The sequence below is a fragment of the Carassius auratus genome, unplaced genomic scaffold, assembly GCF_003368295.1.
Source record: "Carassius auratus strain Wakin unplaced genomic scaffold, ASM336829v1 scaf_tig00000784, whole genome shotgun sequence".
NCBI classification, from domain to species: domain Eukaryota; kingdom Metazoa; phylum Chordata; class Actinopteri; order Cypriniformes; family Cyprinidae; genus Carassius; species Carassius auratus.
Genome location: NW_020523322.1, coordinates 19,016 through 41,700, shown reverse-complemented (window position 1 = coordinate 41,700; position 22,685 = coordinate 19,016). Strand labels below are relative to the sequence as shown.

The 22,685-nt window shown below is 37.0% G+C and overlaps 3 protein-coding genes across 3 annotated transcripts; 2 read left to right on the top strand and 1 right to left on the bottom strand.

The window, feature by feature from the left end:
- Positions 1 to 2,185: 2,185 nt before the first annotated feature.
- On the top strand, positions 2,186 to 8,506 carry LOC113069081 (tripeptidyl-peptidase 1-like). Its single transcript, XM_026242053.1, has 13 exons — positions 2,186 to 2,284; positions 2,575 to 2,646; positions 2,749 to 2,888; positions 2,966 to 3,116; positions 3,203 to 3,324; positions 4,689 to 4,867; positions 4,962 to 5,160; positions 5,387 to 5,575; positions 5,739 to 5,811; positions 5,885 to 6,005; positions 6,143 to 6,301; positions 6,936 to 7,061; positions 7,431 to 8,506. The coding sequence occupies exons 1-13, from the start codon at positions 2,280 to 2,282 to the stop codon at positions 7,566 to 7,568; spliced, it is 1,674 nt and encodes a 557-aa protein (XP_026097838.1). The 5' UTR covers positions 2,186 to 2,279; the 3' UTR covers positions 7,569 to 8,506.
- Positions 8,507 to 9,249: 743 nt separating this feature from the next.
- LOC113069080 (transcriptional repressor protein YY1-like) lies at positions 9,250 to 13,146 on the bottom strand. Its single transcript, XM_026242052.1, has 5 exons — positions 12,505 to 13,146; positions 11,050 to 11,212; positions 10,681 to 10,741; positions 10,348 to 10,506; positions 9,250 to 10,221 (listed from the first exon to the last, which is right to left on the bottom strand). The coding sequence occupies exons 1-5, from the start codon at positions 13,010 to 13,012 to the stop codon at positions 10,039 to 10,041; spliced, it is 1,074 nt and encodes a 357-aa protein (XP_026097837.1). The 5' UTR covers positions 13,013 to 13,146; the 3' UTR covers positions 9,250 to 10,038.
- A 2,378-nt stretch (positions 13,147 to 15,524) lies between these two features.
- Positions 15,525 to 20,803, top strand: LOC113069079 (sphingolipid delta(4)-desaturase/C4-monooxygenase DES2-like). The gene is made up of 4 exons (XM_026242051.1): positions 15,525 to 15,854; positions 18,361 to 19,103; positions 20,009 to 20,190; positions 20,524 to 20,803. The coding sequence occupies exons 1-3, from the start codon at positions 15,773 to 15,775 to the stop codon at positions 20,150 to 20,152; spliced, it is 969 nt and encodes a 322-aa protein (XP_026097836.1). The 5' UTR covers positions 15,525 to 15,772; the 3' UTR covers positions 20,153 to 20,190; positions 20,524 to 20,803.
- The last annotated feature ends 1,882 nt before the right edge of the window (positions 20,804 to 22,685 follow it).

The window sequence follows — 22,685 nt, the reverse complement described above, 5'->3', positions numbered from 1 at the left end:
CATTCATTACACACAGACTGATAAATTTCAAATGTTTATTTCTTTTAATTTTAATTTTAATTTTTAACTGACAACTAAGGAAAATCTTAAATTCAGTATCTCAGAAAATTAGAATATAACTTAAGACCAATAGAAAGAAAGGATTTTTAGACATCTTGGCCAACTAAAAATTATGAAAATGAAAAGTATGAGCATGTACAGCACTCAATACTTAGTTGGGGCTCCTTTTGCCTGAATTACTGCAGCAATGTGGCGTGGCATGGAGTCGATCAGTCTGTGGCACTGCTCAGGTGTTAAGAGAGCCCAGGTTGCTCTGATAGTGGCCTTCAGCTCTTCGGCATCGTTGGGTCTGGCATATTGCATCTTCCTCTTTACAATAGCCCATAGATTTTCTATGGGGTTCAGGTCAGGTGAGTTTACTGGCCAATTAAAAACAGGGATACCATGATCTTTAAACCAGGTACTGGAAGCTTTGGCACTGTGTGCAGGTGCCAAGTCCTGTTGGAAAATGAAATCTGCATTTCCATAAAGTTGGTCAGCAGCAGGAAGCATGAAGTGCTCTAAAACTTCCTGGTATACAGCTGCGTTGACCTCAGAAAACACAGTGGACGAACATCAGCAGATGACATGACACCACAAACCACGACTATGGAAACTTTTCACTGGACCTCAAGCAATGTGGATTGTGTGCCTCTCCTCTCTTCCTGCAGAATCTGGGACCCTGATATCCAAAGGAAATGCAAAATTTACTTTCATCAGAGAAAATAACTTTGGACCACTCAGCAATAGTCCAGTCCTTTTTGAAGCGAGATGCTTCTGACGCTGTCTTTTGTTCAAGAGTGGCTTGACACAAGGAAGGCGATAGCTGAAACCCATGTCTTGTATATTTCTGTGGATGGTTGTTCTTGAAGCACTGACTCCAGCTGCAGTCCACTCTTTGTGAATCTCCCCCACATTTTTGAATGGGTTTTGTTTCACAATCCTCTCCAGGGTGCGGTCATCCCCATTGCTTGTTCAATTTTTCTATCTTTTCCTTCCCTTCGCCTCTCTATTAATGTGCTTGGACACAGAGCTCTGTGAACAGCCAGCCTTTTTTACAATTACCTTTTGTATCTTGCCCTCCTTGTGCAAGGTGTCAGTGGTCATCTTTTGTACAACTGTCAAGTCAGCAGTCTTCCCCATGATTGTGTAGCCCACAGAACAAGACTGAGAGACCATTTCAAGGCTTTGCAGGTGTTTTGAGTTAATTAGCCGATTGGAGTGTGGCACCAGGTGTCTTCAATATTGAACCTTTTCACAATATTAAAATTTTCTGAGATACTAAATTTGGGATTTTCCTTAGATGTCAGTTATAATCATCATAATTAAAAGAAATAAACATTTGAAATATATCAGTCTGCGTGTAATGAATTGATATAATATACAAGTTTCACTTTTTGAATGGAATAGTTCAAAATTCACATTATTTCACTAATTCACATTAGTGAAATAAATCAACTTTTTGATGATATTTATTTATATGACCAGCACCTGTTCATTGGCCATGTGTGTGTGTGTGTGTGTGTGTGTGTGTGTGTGTGTGTGTGTGTCACACAAATGTAAATATACATACATTATGTGCCACAAATCTCGGTGTTACCCATTACCCATAAATTATTATTAAATGTACTCATTTGACCCTCTATGAAAGTAAGGTATAACATATAACATAACATAACATAACACATTCATAAATGTACATTTTTCAAAATTCCTCCATGATTAGTGGTTGTAGAATATTTGGATACATTAAGAGGGGTTAAATGTCCCAAAGCAAGGTAGGCTATTTGTATTTTTTATTAGAGGATTTCGGATTCATAGCCTCCTTCTCTTTCTTTTTAGGGCATGTTTTCTCTCTCTCTCTCTCTCTCTCTCTCTCTCTCTCACTCTCTCTTTCCAATATATTTATTTTATTTTATATCCTAAATGTATTATGTGGTATGTAGTATAGATATAATATGAAAATTGAGTGTAATCTCAGCCTTTATATGTATATTTCTGTTATGAATGAATGCTTTAAAAAATGCGAATGATGATAATATTTTATGTGCACTGTGTTACCTGTTTTATAAAACCGTTATGAAAACTACGACTTTCTCTGCTTTTCTTGCAAGTTTTAATTCGCAGACACATGCACGTTGAAAGATCAGCTGATGGTCACGTGACTATCACATGATCAGTATATTATGACACAGGCATCGGTGTTGTGTTTTAGATCAGGCTAAACGAACGCGAAAACAATGCGGTGAGTATGTTGTTGTTTGCACAGAGCTATCTTACGCTAATCATAGTTTAAAGATCACGTTTGCTGTTAAATAACTGTTTGTAAGTCTCAGAGACAGCGGGTCACCTTTTGAGGTCAGATGATCAGGACAAAGTTCACATAAACCGGTTCCCTTGTGTATTGTTATAGCATGTTAACTATTTAAGTCAATATTTTAGTTCAAATGACAAAAGTGTTTTTTGCGTTGACCATAAAAATTATTAGATTTGCATTAATGTGGGCTCTTAAAGTGACACTGTTTATTTTTACAGGAGTGCTGTTTTTGTTCTGAGCTTAATTTGGCTCGTCAGTGGAGAGCTGCTTGAGGCTGATCAAGATGCTTCGTAAGACCAAGAGCCCAAATTATGAACTATATTGCTCACTTTTGATTTAATTTAACACTACAGTAGAATCAGCCCTTGAACATCTAATTCTCAATGTTTTAGTGTGCCTGAGGACTGGATTCTGGTGGGACGTGTGGGATCTTTGGAGGAAGTGGAACTTACATTTGCACTGAAGCAGCAGAATGTTAACCAGATGGAGGAGTTACTGAAACTAGTGTCAGACCCGGATTCACATCAATATGGTATTGAGACACTCATTTGTGGTCATCCAAATGATCAAATAAAGAGATGAGTTCTTCTTTTCTCATTTATGTTTTAGGGAAGTATCTGAGTTTGGAAGAAGTCGCTGCTCTTGTTCGGCCATCTCAGCTGACCGAGAAAGTAGTGCAGAATTGGCTCCAGAGTCATGGGGTCAAAAACTGTCACACGGTTGTTACACAGGACTTCCTTCAATGTGTCATGACTGTGCAGTAAGGACAGTTTTTGAGTGAATTTTATATTATAAGTAGACCACAAAAATTAGATCAGTTTCTCATCTTCAATCTGTTCTTCTTAGGGTGGCTGAAAAATTGCTCCCTGGCACTAAATTTCATCGTTACAGGAGAGGTTCAAACACTCTGTTGAGATCAACATCTCTGTACTCCGTTCATGAAGATGTGCATCAGCATCTAGACTTTGGTGAGCAGTTGACACCATCAGCTTCCGTCCTATAAGCCTATGGTGTCATATTTAATAAACATTTCTAAATCTCACTTAGTCATCATGGTGTTACATTGCATTTGATTTGCCCTCCAAAAACTTGAGCATAAAACTGTAGAGCTTTGATCATAAAACTAAGCATTTAAATGTCATCTTACTAAAACATGTTGTTGGAAGGTTGTCCATATTATTGGACCACTGATATGTTTATGTAATTTATGGAAGTAGTCTGTTATACAGTTAAAGTTCTCAATGATTTACAGTACGGGCTATCAGAGTTTTGCTCCACTTAACTGGCCTTAAACTGAGGCTTTTTTTCCTTGAGTACGAGCTTCATAATCTTACTACCGTATTTTCCGGACTGTAAGTCGCACTTTCTTTCATAGTTTGGCTGGTCCTGCGACTTATAGTCAGGTGCGACTTATTCATCAAAATTAATTTGACATGAAAGAGAAATTAACCAAGAGAAATGAACTAACAGAAAACATTACCGTCTCCAGCCGCGAGAGGGCGCTCTATGCTGCTCATTTTCCTGTAGTCTACACCATAGACTGTAAAAAAAATATGGACGTAGTGTCCGTGAAGTCATCCATAGACTCCTCAATAGCAGTTTTGAAGCCTAAAGTGTGTACAGCGGGCCGTCGCCATCTTGGCAGCGAGTCACCGCGCGACTCTCCCGGATAATCGAAAATGGGCAAAAAGGCGGGAGCTGATTGCTGAAGCCACGCCCACCTAGTGCGACGGCATTGTCAGCAGCGGCAATCCACCGGTCACTCAAGTGGCCACGCCCTTAATTATGCAGAACTTTAAGTCTTAATAAAATTTTAACAGATGAGTTTTAAAAAAAATTCACCCTCCTCACAGTTGTCATGAAGGGCAAAATTAGCAATATAGACCAAAATCATTTTTTGAACCAGGCTGTAAACATGTTTTTTTCTGCTGTAAAGTTGGGCATTTTAACATGGGGAGTCTATGGGACTGACTCTCTTCTGCAGCCAGCCTCAAGCGGCCAGTCGATGAATTGCAGTTTTAGTCACTTCCTTATTGCCCTCACGAGACAGAACGGGAGGTTGCTGCTCGATCTACACTGAAGACATAGAGTAGACTGTAGACGGTAACGTTTTCTCTTTGTTCTAAATAAATGCGACTTATAGTCCAGTGCGACTTGTTTTTTTTCCTCATCATGACGTATTTTGGGACTGATGCGACTTATACTCGGGTGCGACTTATAGTCCAAAAAATACGGTATATGGGCCATAAAACATTAATGTATCATGATACAAAACATGTTTTTGCAACGTAATCACTATGACGTGAAGTCTTTTTTCCTTTAATCTTTTTAGTGGGTGGTGTTCACCGTTTTCCACCAAAAGGAAAGGGTATCAGTAAAGGCTGGGAAGGAGCAAGACAATCAGCATTAGGCTTTCACCTGGGCGTCACCCCCTCAGTCCTTAGGAGTCGCTACAACCTCACAGCAAAAGATGTGGGCACTGCCACTAACAACAGTCAGGCAGTGGCACAGGTAAACCTCTCATATTTATTGTGTATTGATTTATTCATATGGAGAGATTTCTGAAGTGTAATTCATGGTTGTGCCGAATATCTCCTCTGCCTAGTTCTTGGAGCAGTACTACCACCCCGCTGACTTGTCTGAGTTTATGAGTCTGTTTGCTAGAGGATTCACACACATGTCAGCTGTAGAGCGGGTCGTGGGCACTCAGGGCGGTGGGAAAGCCGGCATTGAGGCCAGTCTGGATGTGGAGTACATCATGAGCAGTGGAGCAAACATTTCTACATGGGTCTTCACAAATCCAGGTATGTGCTCCATTTCAGCAATATTTTAGTAGACTAATAGATATTAATATTTTGAATTGATTTTTATTTTTAAGTTCTGTTAAGTTTTAGTAATTTTGTTGTCATTTTATTTTCCTCTCAAATGAGCTGATTTTAGTGCATCAGTTGGGTCTGTTTCTGAATAGGTTCTTTTATTTTATTTCATGCATTATAAAGATCATAAGTTTTTCCCTGGTCTTGGTTCCAGGTCGTCATGAGTCTCAGGAGCCGTTCCTTCAGTGGATGCTGCTGCTCAGCAACATGTCTGCATTGCCTTGGGTCCACACCATCAGCTATGGAGATGATGAGGACAGCCTTTCTGATGCCTATATGAACCGCATCAACACCGAGTTCATGAAAGCTGGCCTCAGAGGGATTTCCATGCTCTTTGCTTCTGGTAAGATGATGAAAGTCATGTTGCAGGAACAAGAGCTTTTTATTTGGTGCATTTTATTTAGAAAATCCATTAACAGCATGTTTCTTACACTTGTTCTTTATTTTTACCTCTCTTGGTCTAAGATCTCAAAGAAAGCCACACTCATGTTTTTTTTTTTATTCAGGTGACAGTGGAGCAGGTTGTAGACACTTGACCAAGGAAAGAAATACTTTTAGACCGAGTTTTCCTGCATCCAGGTAGACGCTTCTCTCTAAATATTCTTTAGAACACTGATACTTTCTGTACTGAAAAACTCTGTACTCTATCTAGTCCCTATGTGACCACTGTGGGGGGGACTTCTTTCAAGAACCCCTTCAAACTTACCTACGAGGTCACCGATTACATCAGTGGAGGTGGCTTCAGTAATGTGTTTGCAAGGCCAGGTTATCAGGTAAAGCTCCAGGAGTCTGAATGTCCCTCCACTAATTTGAAACTCCACTAATATTAAAGTAGCTGAAGTCAGGTTTTCAATTATAGTGTCTCATTTCTGAAGACTGACAAACAAGGCTTTTGTGTTGTTTTCTGTAGGCTGGTGCTGTTGACGCGTATATGAAGAGTGTTCAGCCTCTACCTCCTCAGACATATTTCAACATCACTGGAAGAGCCTATCCAGATCTAGCTGCGCTTTCTGACAACTACTGGGTCGTTTCCAACCGGATACCTGTGCCATGGGTCTCTGGGACTTCGGTTAGTAAATGATACAAAAAGAATAGGTTTTTGTTTTAGTACACTTATATTACAGGTTGGTTATATTCATAATTGTGTACATGATGGAATATACTACAATTGATGTAGAGATGCAAAATAGAAGAAACGGTGTACACTGCAGGTGTGCAAGTGTGTAATACTAAGATTTTCTGATAATAAGTCAAGTATAGTTTATTTCTTTATTTTTTTTTTTATAACTTTTATTTAGGATATATTAAATTGATCAAAAATAACTATAAAAGTTACAAATATGATCTATTTTTATAACTTCATATTCATTGAAGAATCGTGAAGAGTGTTTCCACAAAATAAGTAGCAAATTGGTTTTTCAACATTATTAATAAATGATTTCCGATGAAATCGAATGTTATTAAATTGTAATATTTCACAATATTACTGTTTTATAGTATTTTTGATCAAATAAATGTAAATCTTCGTAAGTATAAGACTTTTTAATAGAAATGTAAAAAATTACTGACCCCAAACTTTTGAACCGTTCTGTGCACTAGAAAATGCTATAACAACGTACAATATTGCATACAGGTTAGGTTACAATAGATTACCCAATAATGTCTGTTATTTCGTAATCTGAATGTTTTTTTTTTTCTTCAAGGCATCAACTCCAGTAGTGGGCGGGATTCTCTCCCTCATAAACGACCAGCGCTTCCTGAAGGGACTTCCCTCATTAGGATTCATCAACCCTCGCCTTTACAAACTGCAAGGCAAAGGTCTTTTTGATGTAAGCATTTAAAAAAACATTTAACATTTTAGTTACTCTTTTGGCCTTTTTCCTGTGTTTAGAACTATGAAACATCTACAAAATCTAGATTAAAAATTTCAGGACGTTCTAAATTGTAATGCTGTCCTAAAAGAATTCCTTGTATGAAATTATCATAAAAGTCAGTCTATGTAAATGCTTGCTGTAGTGTCCCTTGTGGCAACTACATGCAGCACACATACACACACACACACAAGCATCTCAGAACGCAGATATGTGTGAAATCGAGCTTGTGTAACTAGAAGCTTAAGAGTGACAGTTAAAACCTGTTCAAGTAACCATATACTCTTAACACTGTTAAATCAATTTGCTTTCTCCTCATACCCTTAGGTAACAGAGGGATGTCACCTGAGTTGTCTGGATGATACAGTTGAAGGGAAGGGTTTCTGTGCCTCCCCTTCATGGGATCCAGTAACAGGATGGGGAACACCCAATTATCCTGCTCTTCTTAAAGCTCTTATGAATTGAGCTGCTGCTTGTTTAGTCAGATTGCAAAAGAAAGGGCCACCCTTTTGCACTTTTTTTTTTTTTTTTTTTTTTTTTTTACTCTGAAAGATATGGTTTTAAAAAAAATTGCTGAATCATCTAAATGACTCATTGTATAATCATATCAAGATCTCATGTTGCCAATCATTTAAGAATTATTTTCACAAAAGAATGTTCTTTCAGTGTAAAATGAACCTTTGATGACTAGCTGCTTAACCCACCCACAGTTCCCCTCGTTTAACAGGTTGTGCAACAGTAGATGAGGTTGATTTGTCCTAATGTAAAGGATCAGGGTTTTACAAGTGTCTTTGGTGTGACAGAAAATATCAATGAATTTGATCTACTTCATACATTTTTATATATATATATATATATATATATATATATATATATATATAAATAATTTTTTAGGAGACAAAGTTCAATAAAGTGCAATATTTCCTAATGATAAATTTCAGTTCCTTTTAAATAGGCTAAACTAGATCCTTTTATCATAAATGTTAGGATGTTCCAAGGTTTAGATGAAGCATGTGCTGAAACCAGCCTAATTATTAAACATACTTGAGAACTGTATAAACCAATGGCCTGTTTTTGACATTTTTAACTGGGTTGATTTGACAGACTTTTGAAGAGGTCCTCAGGGAATTAAATCATGAATGGATTTGTTGGCCTGGAACTACTAGGTTGGTGGTAAGATTGAGAATTTTTTTTTTCTATTAGATGTCTGGTGCACTGAATGTTATTTGAGCAACAGGTCCAACTTGTTTTTTTGTTTTTTTTGTTTGTTTTGAAAATTGCAAAGCCTTCAGGATTCTCTCTGAAAGGTTCATTAATATTTTGATGACTGGTGTTTCATTTCTTTGCTTGAAAAATACAAATTAAAGTTTTTATATTGAAATAAAATGTCTTTTGTGAGCTTACAGTGTTGATTTAATTCAATTTTTTATACTATCCAGAAACATACAAAACCATATACATTTTTGAGAAGGAATTGCAATTTGTTGAACTGTCATTTGGAGTCGGCAGAACATATTTACAATAGTAAACAAGGATGTGATATTGGTGCATGGATCAAATCAGTTTAAAGAGGCTCACAAAAAATGAATAGGAAAAAATAGTTGAAATTCAAATAGATTTTGTTTCTTTACATTAAATACAAACGTAAGTCAGTTATAGGATGTTCATGATATAATATATAGTTCAAGTCTCAATACATGAGGTGTCAGAAAGAGCAAGCTCTAATAGGACCTTTTAAAATATATATATTTTAATATAATTATCTTTAAACAGCATGAATCATGTAATTTACAATTTATAAACTGAATATTGTGCATATGCAAAGTTAGGATTCTGTTAACTGCAATCAATGCGATATCACTGTGGTAATTTTTAAAATAGCATGTGAAACTGCAACTAAATTATCTTATTGAAACACTTCCCATTTTAAACCTTTATATAGTATGTTACAGTAAGTTATATGTTTGATTAAACTAGAGATTTTTATGCTCACTGCTGTTTGTTAATGTTGTCTACTACAGGAAATATGACTCTTTATGTGACAATTTTACCTTTATCCAGACCCATATCATATGGTTTCAAGTTTTTAAAAATCAATCGCAGTAGGACGTTCAGCTTACTGAACAGAATGATGAACTTCAGGCTCTTGGGATCTGCACAGGGGAGTTTAGCTTTATTCCATATCATTAAATAAATTAGAGAATTTGAAGGAAAAGTGTCTTTTTCACATACTGAGCAGATTGTTATTGTGTTACAAAAGAAGGCATGTGTATGTAGCGGTACTTCCTGAAGCTGGATAAAACGGTTTTAATTTGGTTAAACACAATCTAATCAACATCTCTATTATCTACATGATTTCAAAACATTTGTACAGGACAGGTATACAAAATGAGATACCTGCACAGGATACCTCACAAAGAAAAGCTCTATTTACATTGAAAAAAAAAAAGCTGAACAACATCTCATTCTCCTTGAAGAAAAGCATTCACAGGTTTTAAGTCTCGGGGACAACACACACACACACACACACACACTCACACATATTATGACAGCTCTATGCTCTAAAAAGTGTACAATATGCACACTTTTAAGACATCTAAAAAGCAGTCTTTGTCTTTACAAACTGGTAAAGACACACCGATGGGCAATTTGCTTCTTTGGGCTCAGGATAATGAGCATCTTGTATGTGAATGAGGGTCCACAAAATCAATCATATCTTCAAAAGAAGAAACTCTCATAACTCGGGAAGTTATTGAACTCAGGTCTATACCATGAGAAGGTTGTTGGGATAGTTTGGTGTCAGGTCCTCATTCATATTTCAATTCCCATGAAAATGTGCACTGAGATTCTCTTAGAAAAGAATGGTTCTAGAAACGACATACAAAGTGGGTTTTGGAGCAGGAGTCTTTAAGGGAACTTTCCTCAGCGAGCGATCTCACTGATTGTTTTTAGCTTTCGCGTGTGTTAAAATGTGAGACTTCAGGTTGGTGGACTGAGCAAATTTCTTGTTGCAGCCATCGAACGGGCAAACGTACGGTCTGTCTCCAGTGTGAATCCGCACATGTGTGCGCAAGTTAAAGTCCAATGAAAAGCGCTTTCCACATCCCTCAAATGTACACTGGAGGAAAAGGTAAAAAAAAAAAAAGCACATATATCATTTATATTTAACATATTCTAGTTTTATAATAATATAACATAACATTTGAATAATAACATTAATAAAAAGAAACAAAAAAAAAATTACCTGGAAAGGTTTTTCACCAGTATGAACCAACTGATGCCGTTTCAGCTTGGAACTTTCCACAAACGCTTTCCCACATTCAGCGCAGACATGAACCCGCGGCCCATGGGTGTGCAAGTGCTTTCTCATAGCAGAGTTGTCCCGAAACATTTTTGTGCAACCCTATGATAACACACAACTAAAATGTTAAAATCCTGATAAATTCATAAAAAAAATTGACTGGATTCATTTGTTACTTTTTCTGAAGACGAACAATATCATAAATAAGCAATTTTAATACAGACATTTTACATAATTATCATGCACGATAAAAAAAAAAAAAAAACAGTCACTCACTTTGTGAGGACATGCTATTGTCCTTGGGGAGTCATCTTCCTTTATTTTTCTGGGCTTCATTCTGTATTGTGAAAAACATTCAGGATAAGAGGTGTGTGCATGCTGCTTATTTTAGGAGTTTGATAATGAATAAAATACATGAAGCAAATCAAACGCATTCCTTTTGAATACTGAAAAATGCTAAGTGACTTCGACTTGTAAACAATCTATTTACATGTCACTCCATAAGTTTGACATATTTAAAATATTTCAAACGATCTGTGATTCTAATAAAATCATTAAATCTCATGCTTAGGTCCTACTATAAAGCTCTACACAAGAAAAATCAATAAATACTGGAAGTTTCCAGCTTTTTGGACAAATACTCGCCTTGCAAACTCCGCCAGCTGTTTGGGATCTGACAGGTCAATGCCAGGAATGCCACCAGGAGGCAGTTTCTTGCCTGTCATATACTCAGAATAGTCAGGAGGAGAGTTTTCCCCAATAATCTGCTCCTCCACCTCAGTGTCATGATCAACATCTTTCTTATCATCTGTACAAAACACAAGATTAAATGTTTAACGGAGTACTTAATCAAATCACACACTCACAGTATTCACAAAGAGATAAACGTTTTAAGGGCAAATAAAGCAAACAAAAACTAAATGAACTGACGACTGATGAGTGATTCATCTTCAGAATAAAACAATTATATCTATTGTCTCAAACAAGCAATGCATAAGCAAAAAAAAAAAAAACACAATGAACGCCTCTGACACGCATGCGCAGTATGTTGGGCTTTACGGAGAATTTAAAACGGGCTCCGCGTTCACGTACTGTATTTTAATATTCAAGAAATGGCAAACATTTTGGTCGTTACAAGCCAGACTCTTAAATAAAAGTGGATAGTTACAAAATATTTTGCTAATACACAATAACTACAAATATAATTAATTAATATCATGTATAATACATCATTCAGCAGAGCTCTGGACTATGGTGTAGTTTAAACATCTGTATAACGTTACGTTTCAGCGTTTAAAACATTCACCCACCTTGTAATATTTACCTAAAACGACGTGGACAATTACAAACTGTATTTTGACTGTAAAATTCCCGGTTCGAAGTGAATAACATCTTTTCACACCGAAATTTCAAGACCGCAAAGGCTATAACGTTAATAAACATTTCTATATTTTACCAAAGACCGCCTTCCAATATAAACAACTGCATAAGTGTTGATATAAAAACACGTATTATGTTAAGCATTAATAGAATCCCTGCGAAAAATGCGTTTGTCTGGTCACTGTACAAATGGTAATCACGCCTAACTTAAACTGAAAAAAAAAACAATCTAGGGCACAGGAATCTTCTAAATGTATCTCAATTCCTCTGTTACGAGATTTAAATGCGCGGTAACATTTGTTTATCGAGTGTTTGGAGCGTCGTGAGATCGACGGTTAGCAGACAAGCAGCAGCTCGTGTGTCTAGGTCCCTCCCCTTCTCCAAACAGAGCTGCGCCATCGCGGCCTGCAGCAGCGCGCGGACTCACTGTGCCTCTCTCCGCTCGCGCCGCCATCTTTCCCCGCTCACACAACCGCCATGTTTCGGGGCTGCCGCCATACTGGTCTGGAGGAATATGGCGGCGCCCATCCACACTTAAAACATGGCTTCCCATCAAAACAAAAACATTTAGACCGGAGTTATCCTCCTATGTGGCTTTTTGGGTCCGAAAATCGTTTGTGACACTGCGCTATCCGTCAGCTTTATAACGCGCTCTAGAGGAAGAAGGCCCACACGAGGCCTGCGCGAGAACAAAGCACTTGATGCGATGACAAAACTTACCCGATGCCCACATAGTGACGGAAAACTCCCCCTCCAGTGTTTTGATCTGCACTTGCTTCTGCTCCCACTTGCGTCCGCTCGCCTCGGCGGAGTTTAGGAAGCTCTTTTTGACCACTCTTTTCCCGCTGCCTCCCCCTTTCTTCATCCTTCCCGATGGGTTCTTGCCAGACACGGTCACTAAAGTCTGCTCGATATATTCCTCCTCTGCCACAGGGACAGGCACGGGGATGAGGATCTGGTCCTCGAAGCTGTCGTCTGCGTGGAGGTCTGAATCATCGCAGCCCACGACCTCCTCGCGAGTTTGCACCAGAATCACCTCCTGATGGTTGACGTGGTTCGGGTCGTCTGTGACCAACGGCTGCAGCGCGATCATCTGCTGGTGCTCGTCGTCGTCTCCGCCGACCACGGTCGTCTCGATGGTCTCAACTTCGATTTCGTGCAGCTCGACGATCTCTGTCGGCATCTCCGAGCCGTCGGTTTCAATGTACAGTGTCTCACCCGACGCCATTCTTGGCTTTCTTGCGCTCCGAAATTATTTCAAGCAACCCGTGTCAAGTCAACGGCTGGTTCTCGTTCTCCGCCTCCTACTCCACTAACAAACAGGCAAAACTCCGTCCCACATTGACTGACTCTGTCTGAGCATCAGACATGCGAAATCTCGCGAGATCTTGGTCTACGTTTGACCTCATTCTCACCATTAAACTTTTGCAAATTATCCACCAGCGAGTTTTTAATCTTCACTGACACAGTAGCTGTATATCAATAGCAACATTTAATATGCTTTTGAAATGAGGAAATATGTAATAATTCATTTTGAATATGGAGTAATCTATATGATTTATCCATCAAGTTATATTGGTTATTCATGTATGTAGTAGCCTAATAACAATATTTTTTTTTTGGTAAATTTAATTGTTTATACGAAAATATGTTTTGAATTGACATGAGGATATTTAGTCATGCCAAGTCACCTTTATTTATATAGCACTTTATACAATACTGATTTGTTTCAAAGCAGCTTTATAGTTTCAGACAGGGGCAGTTCTCCTCTGGCCAGACGAAACCAACATGGTGTGGTTTAATTCCAGGCTGTAACACAGGTCAGATTGTGCAGAGGACTTGTCTTGTCCTGATGGTTGCGAGGTGATGCGGTCTTCGCAGGGGATCTGTCTTCAGGACGCATCTAGTTGACATGGTCTCTGCTGACATGGTTGTCTCTCGGTGCTGATCTGGTCTTTTAGAGGAAACTATAGATTTACAACTGGGGAAGTGATACTGTATAAGTTCCTTAGGTGTGTTGCATATACTTCAAATTATTTTCTGTTATCCTTAAACAATGCTGTAATGTTTTGTATGTGCAATGTAAACTCAGAAAATGTGATTAGAACGTGATGTTATTAGGTCATGTAATAAATAAATGAATACATTTATAAATAAAATGGCAGATTTTTCAGAAAGTTTGTTTTATACTCTGGCATTTGTGGCATAATGATTTTATGTCTATGTTTGCTTAAATTACTTATCCAGTTATTCATTTTTAATTATTATATATGTGTGCATCTCTTTTTTGCTTTTTTTATATTCATTTATCTCAATAGGCATTATATCCTCCTGAAAACCAGAAGAAAAAAACGATTTTTGTTTTTTTTTATTCATTTTTTGATTTTTGTCATTACATTTGATGGAGCTTAAGAAACAAATAGAGAAACAACTTTGAAAAAAAAAATGTTTGATTAATATTTTATTCTATTTCCAAATAGAGGATGTGAGGACTAAGTTATTCAAATAAAAACAAATAATATATATATATGTGTGTGTGTGTGTGTGTGTATATGTATAGGCAAAAACAATGTTTTATATTTTCATTTCATTATCAGATTTTAGGTTTCATACTATTTTTTTTGCCAAACTTTGTAAAGATGATTCTCAACCAAGCTATAACAATATTTTGATATACTACTGTACTTAAATGTAAAAAAAATTGGAATTGGAGGAAAATACAAAAATCCAAGGCAAAAAAATTCACACACCAAACAAAGAGCAAAGTTAAAGGTCATTGGAATAGTTGTTTATTCCTGAAGATCTACAACAACATCTAAAGTGCATGAACAGAAAATTGACTGCACACACAAACGTTTCAGTCCTGGCTGGACTACCTTTGGTGCATAAATTATTCCCCTTTTATACAATGTATCTATACAGGCATTTAATGCATATTAATGTGTTCTTGGGGCAAACCATAATAAAAAGTATAATATTCGGATCAATAACAATTTCGTAGGAACCTTGATCTGTAAATTATTTTCCTTTTGACTTGTGTCTTCCCAAAATGTCTGATTAACATGATGTTTGTCCTGGTGTCCTATACAGAAGACATGTACAGTATAAAAATGATGCCGTTTCGTAACAAACAATCATATTCCGATTACAAATTTTCGGAGGTTTTTTTTTTTTTTTTTTTTTTTTTTACGACAAAGAATTCGAAAATTAGCCATATTTAAATCAGAATAACAAAACACTATTATATTTCCCTAAGAGTGGTAAAATGTGATCACCCTGTCAATATCAGTCCCATTTAAAGACCAAGGAGAGGGAGCGTTTATGATCAAACCTCCACATTTGATATCTCTAAAAAGCCCTGAATGTGCCCTGTACAGGACATTCAGACTTAAAACAGTGGCATGTGTGGTCTCAGAGAAATTTAGTAAAATAGAATTTCCTCTACAGAAGACAGAAGTCTATTGCTGGGTGAGTCGTGTGTCGTGAATCACAGGACATAACTGTAGGCCTACAACAATAACAATAACAACAACAAAAAAACGCCCTCTCGCGGTAAGGCGAAGCAAACCTGTCTAGACCAGAAATACAGGAATGTGACAGAAAATTGCACGAAACTAAATTATTGGGGAAATAAATAAATAAATTAAATTAAATCAGTCTTTACTGTATACTGCCGGGCGTAAAATTCAAATATAATTAGCAAACGTTTCACAGTCAACGGTTATCCGAGGCAAGGTGCCGTTTTCTTAGCGGGATGAGGCAGACTGTGGGCTGGGCTGCTCTCTGACCAACTTGATCTCGTTACTTCGTTAGGGTTTCGGCTGAAGTTAGTTACCGTTGGTATAGACCATAGACTGTATAAAAACAGGTATAGACTCACACTCAGGCACACCTTCTGCTGTTCTTATCTAAGAGGGCGTGTCCGAAACGAGTCTAGTAAGCGAGGGATCACCTGAGCTCATCACACCAGCAGCACACAGGTGTCAAAATGGGCAAAGCTGTTGGACGCTGGGACTTTGAGTGGGTCTATAACGAGCAGCCGCACACATGGAGAAGAAAAGAAATATTAGGTAAGTTTAAATGAAGTAAAAGAAAGAGACTTGAACGTCAGACACTTGAACGTTGAAATTCGCTAAAACTTAGATGTGGTATGATTTCGGTTAGCCGACTGACTTGAATTGAATTTAAATATCAATTTATTTTATTCAAAGTATTTGGGAGCGTGTTAGATTTTGTTTTCTGGTTGTTTATTTTGTGTTGATAAAAAAAAATATATAACTCAGGTGTGTGCAAGAAGCACTTTATCTAATTACCAGTGCCTGATGTCACGGCATATCTCTGATTATGAAGGTGTTCGGACAGTTAAGATGACATTTATTCATAGTGCATATCTTACCGAACTAATTTAAAATTCAAAAAAGGTACGTTAATTCAATATAGATTATTAGTTCTACTGACAACTTTCTGTGGAAGAGTGTGCGCGTGCCTGCGTACGTATGTAAAGAGGGCGTGCGTTCACAAGTGTTTTTTTTTTTTTTTTTTTAACACCTAACGTTAGCCTACTCTGTAGTCGTGTGTTATACATTCTAAACATTAACTCCCCTCATCCTGCTTGTAATTGAAATCAAACGTACTTTTCCATAGGTTTAGTCTAATATAGTTAACGAGTGTAGACAGATGAAACATAGATGTGTTTTGACTCACATCTATCAGACAATGGCTGCAGGGGATGATAATTGTGTAAACTGATTCCATGCGTTATTGGCACAATAGCAGTGGGTCTTGCTTGGCAACAAAATTCTAGTATTACGGCCATAACTGTAAAGATATCATGTCACGAGTTCAATTACTCATAAAACACATTTTAAGAGCAACTTGGAGATTTCAGCATATCACAAGATGGAAGGTCAGTTTTTTCCCCCTTCTTCTTTTGTGTGCAGAAATAAGGAAATAAAAATCTTACACCGTTTTGACAGATCACACTGGACTGTAAGAACTGCCCCTTTACAGTAATTATACATCAACAGACCCTTAAAACACCTTTTGATATTAATATGATATTGTGAAGTCCATGGGTAGTTTTACACCTCAAGCATTTTAAATATTAATAATGTGTTCTTCTATCATCTTCAGACTATTGCAGAAAGGATTAAGGCACCATTATTATTTACAAACTGTTGTAGGCCAATATTTAAAGTTGATATGATCAAATCTTAAGTAAAATGTATATAAAATATATATTTTGTATAATATTGTATACAAACCCTACTAAATATATTGCATAAATCATTTATAAGTAATGCAGAAAACCTGGTGTTAAATTGAATGGTGTCATTGCATTCCACCCCCAAAAAATAATGGTCTTATCATAGACCAAATAGGATTGTTTTGTGTGTGTGTGTGTGTGTTTAGTACAACCCCAAGCATTACTTTAGGTTGTACCGCCATCTGAGTGGATTCTGGGAGTTTGTGGTAATTTTATTTACACAATTTAGGACATTTTGTTACTCATTAAATGGGTGAACTTGAAACACTGCATGCATGTTGTATTATTTTAGGCTTAAATGTGACTTCCGGAAGCTGAAACACAAACACTTTGTTCAAAATAAACCTGTTTGTGTGTTTCCGTGACATTAAGCCATGACAGGTGTGATCTTGTTCAGAGAAGAGGAGGCTCAAGGGACAGGGAAAGGCGAATCCAAGAATACCTACATGTGTACAAGAACATTACTTATCATTCTGCATCATTTGAAGCCCTTTAGTATTGCCGGCAGCCACCGCTGTGTTTGTTTTGTGAGGGCTATTTGTTTGACCGATATGTAAAATGTAAAGGTCAAACAAATACACAGATCGTTTAACATATGGAACTGAACCAGGAGCATTTCCCTGCTCACTGATGACTGAGGTGCCCAATTCACTTGCCCTACTGTGAATAGCCCTAGATTAAAATGTGGATTAATAATAAACCTAGATTAATACACATGATACACATGTAACCCTACACTTAAACATAAACCAGTAGAAAATGTGGCAATATAAACAGTTTGCATACAGACATTATGCAAATTGCATGAAAAAGTCTCATGGCAGATGTTTGCATGCAGGTCACCTGTAATTGTACAGGTGAAGGTGAGCACTTTGAGAAATAACTTTTGTGGAACTTGTATAAAGGGATTCTGCAGCAGTGAATGGTGCATAAACAGAACATTAGCTGGGCAAACATTTCTGCTAATTAAAAGGCACACCATCACGGGGTGTGTTTGTCCCTTCTGGAGAATTAAGTGGTTGACTACCTACACAATAGTGCCTTAACATGTTTAATAGGTTACCACTAATAACAGAGATAAAGTAGTAATCTCAATAAATTTTTGTAATTTTAAATGGGATGTGAAGGCTTAATTTCAAGTACAATCTGTCTTTAACGGAAGTACGACAAATGTTTTGGTGAGCATAAGATCCTATTTTCAAAAGCATTAAAATCTTAAAGCCTCTATGTGTATGTACGTATATATTATTAAATGTTATTAATATTTGAAGATATCATCTCACGTTCTTAACATTGTTCTCTCTCTTCAGCAAAGTATCCTGAAATCAAGTCTCTGATGGGTCATGATCCCCAGCTGAAGTGGGTCGTGTCAGGGATGGTTCTCACCCAGCTCCTGGCATGTTACATGGTCCATGAGCTCTCCTGGAAGTGGTTGTTGTTTTGGGCGTATGCGTTCGGGGGCTGCATCAACCACTCTTTGACCCTAGCCATCCATGACATTTCACACAATGTGGCCTTTGGCACCAAAAGGGCACTCTGGAACCGCTTGTTCGCCATGTTCGCCAATCTCCCGATTGGCTTGCCTTATTCCGCATCCTTCAAGAAGTACCACATCGACCACCATCGTTATCTTGGAGGTGATGGATTGGACGTAGACATTCCTACTGACCTTGAGGGCTGGTTCTTCTGTACCCCAGCCAGAAAGGTGGTCTGGCTCTTTCTCCAGCCTTTGTTCTATGCGCTCCGTCCATTGGTGGTGAACCCCAAGCCCGTGACCAGGTTGGAGATGCTGAATGCAGTCGTGCAGTTTGTGGTAGACATTATCATCTACTATTTTTGGGGTCTCAAGCCCATTGTCTACCTCATCTCTGGCTCTATACTGTGTATGGGCCTGCATCCAATCTCTGGACACTTCATCGCTGAGCACTACATGTTTATGAAAGGTCATGAAACCTACTCTTATTACGGCCCTCTCAACTTAATAACCTTCAATGTGGGATACCATATGGAGCACCATGACTTTCCTAGCATTCCTGGCAGCAAATTACCTGAGGTATGAGTCTGGCTATATTTTTGTGTTTTTGGGAATATGCGGTTTTAAAATTCTGGCAAAAACAATAAGACATTGATTGTGGCAGATAGTAAAATTATACTCTTTTTGTTAAAAAGAAATAAAGCCCAAATGAAATCATTTGCTTTTACCCAATGCAAGTGAATTTAGGCATCATAATATATTATATATTATGAAAATGAATATTCAGTGAACATGTTATAAAAATGAAAAATGACTAATAACTGATATATTGTACATCTCTGTTGCAGTTTCTTTTCTTTTAATTAAAAGTAAGTTTAAAGTTGCCAAACAATCAGATAACCCCGAAGCCTGTACGTTTATTATTAAGATAAATTCCAAGAAGTTCATAAGTTCAAATCAAAAACATTGAATTTTTTTTCTCAAACATTTTTTTTCCCTAAGAAACTAAATAAAATCTTTCTTATGATGATTTATTTAGTGAATCTGGTCCCAGAAGTGTTATACTTTTCAGGCTAGCGCTCAAGTGGGAGTGTCATGGGAATGTCAAACCCTCTATTGATTTTGACACGGTTACTGATTAAGAGGAAGAATGTGTGAGACTAACTAGAAAGACTAATATTTGCTAAACTTTCATATTTCAACAGTGTCCATAAGGCAATTTAATTGCATTTATAGCTTCCAGACAACACACCTCCAGTGTGAAAGATCTCCCAGGCATGTCTATAAACTGATTAAATACTCACGCAGTGCATTGTATCTGAATATTTAAACGGTAAAGTATAATTATTGACAGAAAACTGACCGTCACTTCACCCATGGTGTAGCTGCATTGTATTTTGTTCGCATTCTTTGGTTCACATACTGTATATCATAGTATATAAACTGAAACGTTTGATTATTTATGGATCTTTCCCATTTTGCAGGTCAAGAGAATTGCAGCAGAGTACTATGACTCACTCCCTCAACACACTTCCTGGATGAGAGTGCTCTGGGACTTTGTGTTTGATGATGCCATCGGCCCCTACGCCAGAATCAAGAGACAATACAAACTTGACAAAAAGGAATGAATTGTGTATTAGACTACTGATCTAACCAAACATACAAGGTATTTACACAATATCTATAGAAATCTGTGAGGCACTTGCAGGCGTTAAGTTAAAAAGGAACAAACCCTTTCACGTGTGAACCTGCATACCCTTTTCATTCTGTCACAGAATTTCATCATATAGATCCATCTGTGTCCAATGTTTGCACAATAACGGTTATGATTTGTGGTTTACTGTTTGGGTGTCTCAAAGCCCAGCTAATCTTCTCAAATTCTTTCCATACACCCATTCCTAATTAAACCATGAAATTTAGTTTAGATGTTGTTCTTATGTTATTCATGTTTGATATCACTGCAGTTATTTGTGATTATCACCTTTTTACACTTTCTCAGCTAAATCCAACTACTGAGATGCCAGCTAATATGTACCTAAGGAAAGAAGTGCTGAGATGAAATGAAGTGGATTTATATTGCCTTTTCATCGGAGGCTTTTTTGAAGATGGAATATTTAATATTTTATGCACTGTTGTGTAACTAGAAGTCTTTAAATATATTGTGTTTAATACATTCTGTCATTTGCGATTTGACTGTATAACTACGAACACCATATCGTTGTGGAATAGATTTGTTCAGCCCAATGTATTTCAATAAATTTCCTTCTTGCATGATGAATCTGAATAATGCCAGAGAGATTTTGTAAGGGGTTCTTTTTTTAATGTTCAATGAGAATGAGACATTTGTTTTAAACGGAAGCATGAGACAAGACTGTTTAAAAGGAAGAAAAGCTTTTAAAATGATTTTAATTCCATCAATCTCACTCTCAACATGTTTAATTTAACTGTAATGTCTGTGAAATATCAACATCAACTTTTAAAATCAGGATCAACCTAATTAAACCAGAATACCTTGTACATTCAAACAATTCACCTAATATTTTAAGCCCCTTTCAATCACATTTTGTGTGTGTGGGTGTGTTTGTGTGTATATATATATATATATATATATATATATATATATATATATATATAGCCATGTCCAAAAAATTTGACACCCTTGGTAAAGATGATCAAATAAGGCTGTGAAAATTAATCTGCATTGTTAATCTTTGAACTTTTATTAAAAAAAAAAATTAAACAAATTATCCGTTCACTGGATAATAAGAATTTAAAATGGGCGCAAATATCCTTATGAAATAAAGGTTTTTCTCAAATACTTGTTGGACACAATTATTGGCACCCCTAGAAATTCTTATGAGTAAAATATCTCTGAAGTATATTCCCATTCATATTCACAATTTTGAGCAATCCAGCGTGATTATAAACATGAAATTATCGAGCCATGGCTTCCTGTTTCACAGAAATATAAAGAGGAGGGAAAACAAAGCCCAAATTCCCTTAATCATCCATAAAAATGGGAAAAACCAAAGAATATATTTCTGATGTGCAGCAAAATATAATTCATCTTCACAAATTAGTGAAGTGGCTTTTAGAAAAGAGCTAGAGCAGTGACAATTCCCATTTCCACTATCAGGACAATAATTAAGAATTTCCAATCAACATAAAATGTTAAGAATCTGCCTGGAAGAGGACGTGTGTCTATATCGTCCCAATGCACAGTGAGAAGGAGAGTTTGAGTGGCTAAACACTCTCCAAGGATCACAGCTGGAGAACTGCAGAAAATAGTCTTGGGTTTAGAAAACCTTAAAAATAATTGTCAAACAGAACCTACATCACCACATGTTGTTTGGGAGGGTTTAGAGAAATATTTTCCTATCTCATCCAAAAACAAAACTCAAGCATATTCAGTTATCAGACATGACTGGAACTTCAGATGGGAATGGCTTCTATTGTGAGATACAAAAAAAAAAATAGCTGTTTAGCAGCAAACACTGAATATGGGTTTGGTGAACACAAAGATAAAAAGTACCCCATGTGTACAATGAAATATACAGCTGTATTTTGGTGTTGTGGCCTATATTTCTGCTGGTGGTCCTGGACGTCTTGTTTAGACATGTCATCATGGATTCTATCAAATACCAACAGATAAAAAATCAGTAAGTGACTGACTCTGTTAGAAATCTTATAATGGGACACATTTGGATCTTCCAACCATACAATAATACAAATACAAACCTCAAAAACAACACAGAAATTGGTCACTGAGCACAAAACCAAGCTTCTGCTAGCCATTACAGTCCTCTGACCTGAACCCTATAGAAAATGAGAGGAGTGAACTGAAGAGGAGAAGCTGGGAATCTGAAGGGTCTGGAGTGATTCTGGATCAAGGAATGGTCTCTGATCTCTTGTCAGGTGTTCTCTAACTTCATCAGGCATTATAGGAGAAGATTTAGACCTGCTGACAAATAGAGGTTTCAAAAAGTGTTGACTAAAAGGGTGCCGTTAATTGTGGCCAATGAGTATTTTAGAAAAACTTTTATTTCATAATGAAATTCCCCCCCCCATTTAAAATTCTAATTATCCAATGAAAGGATACATTTCTGTGAATTTTTTAAAATAAAAGATCAAAAGGATTAACAATGCAGATTAATTTTCAAA

Excerpts from the sequence above, each read along its gene's own strand:
- LOC113069081 (XM_026242053.1), top strand. Across the intron at positions 5,161-5,386 it reads ATGGGTCTTCACAAATCCAG|GTCGTCATGAGTCTCAGGAG; the intron begins GTATGTGCTCCA and ends TCTTGGTTCCAG. Across the intron at positions 7,062-7,430 it reads AAGGCAAAGGTCTTTTTGAT|GTAACAGAGGGATGTCACCT; the intron begins GTAAGCATTTAA and ends TCATACCCTTAG.
- LOC113069079 (XM_026242051.1), top strand. The coding sequence starts at position 15,773 with ATGGGCAAAGCTGTTGGACGCTGGGACTTTGAGTGGGTCTATAACGAG. Across the intron at positions 15,855-18,360 it reads GAGAAGAAAAGAAATATTAG|CAAAGTATCCTGAAATCAAG; the intron begins GTAAGTTTAAAT and ends CTCTCTCTTCAG. Across the intron at positions 19,104-20,008 it reads CTGGCAGCAAATTACCTGAG|GTCAAGAGAATTGCAGCAGA; the intron begins GTATGAGTCTGG and ends CCCATTTTGCAG.
- LOC113069080 (XM_026242052.1), bottom strand. The coding sequence starts at position 13,012 with ATGGCGTCGGGTGAGACACTGTACATTGAAACCGACGGCTCGGAGATG. Across the intron at positions 11,213-12,504 it reads CGTCACTATGTGGGCATCGG|ATGATAAGAAAGATGTTGAT; the intron begins GTAAGTTTTGTC and ends TGTTTTGTACAG. Across the intron at positions 10,742-11,049 it reads CAGCTGGCGGAGTTTGCAAG|AATGAAGCCCAGAAAAATAA; the intron begins GCGAGTATTTGT and ends TTCACAATACAG.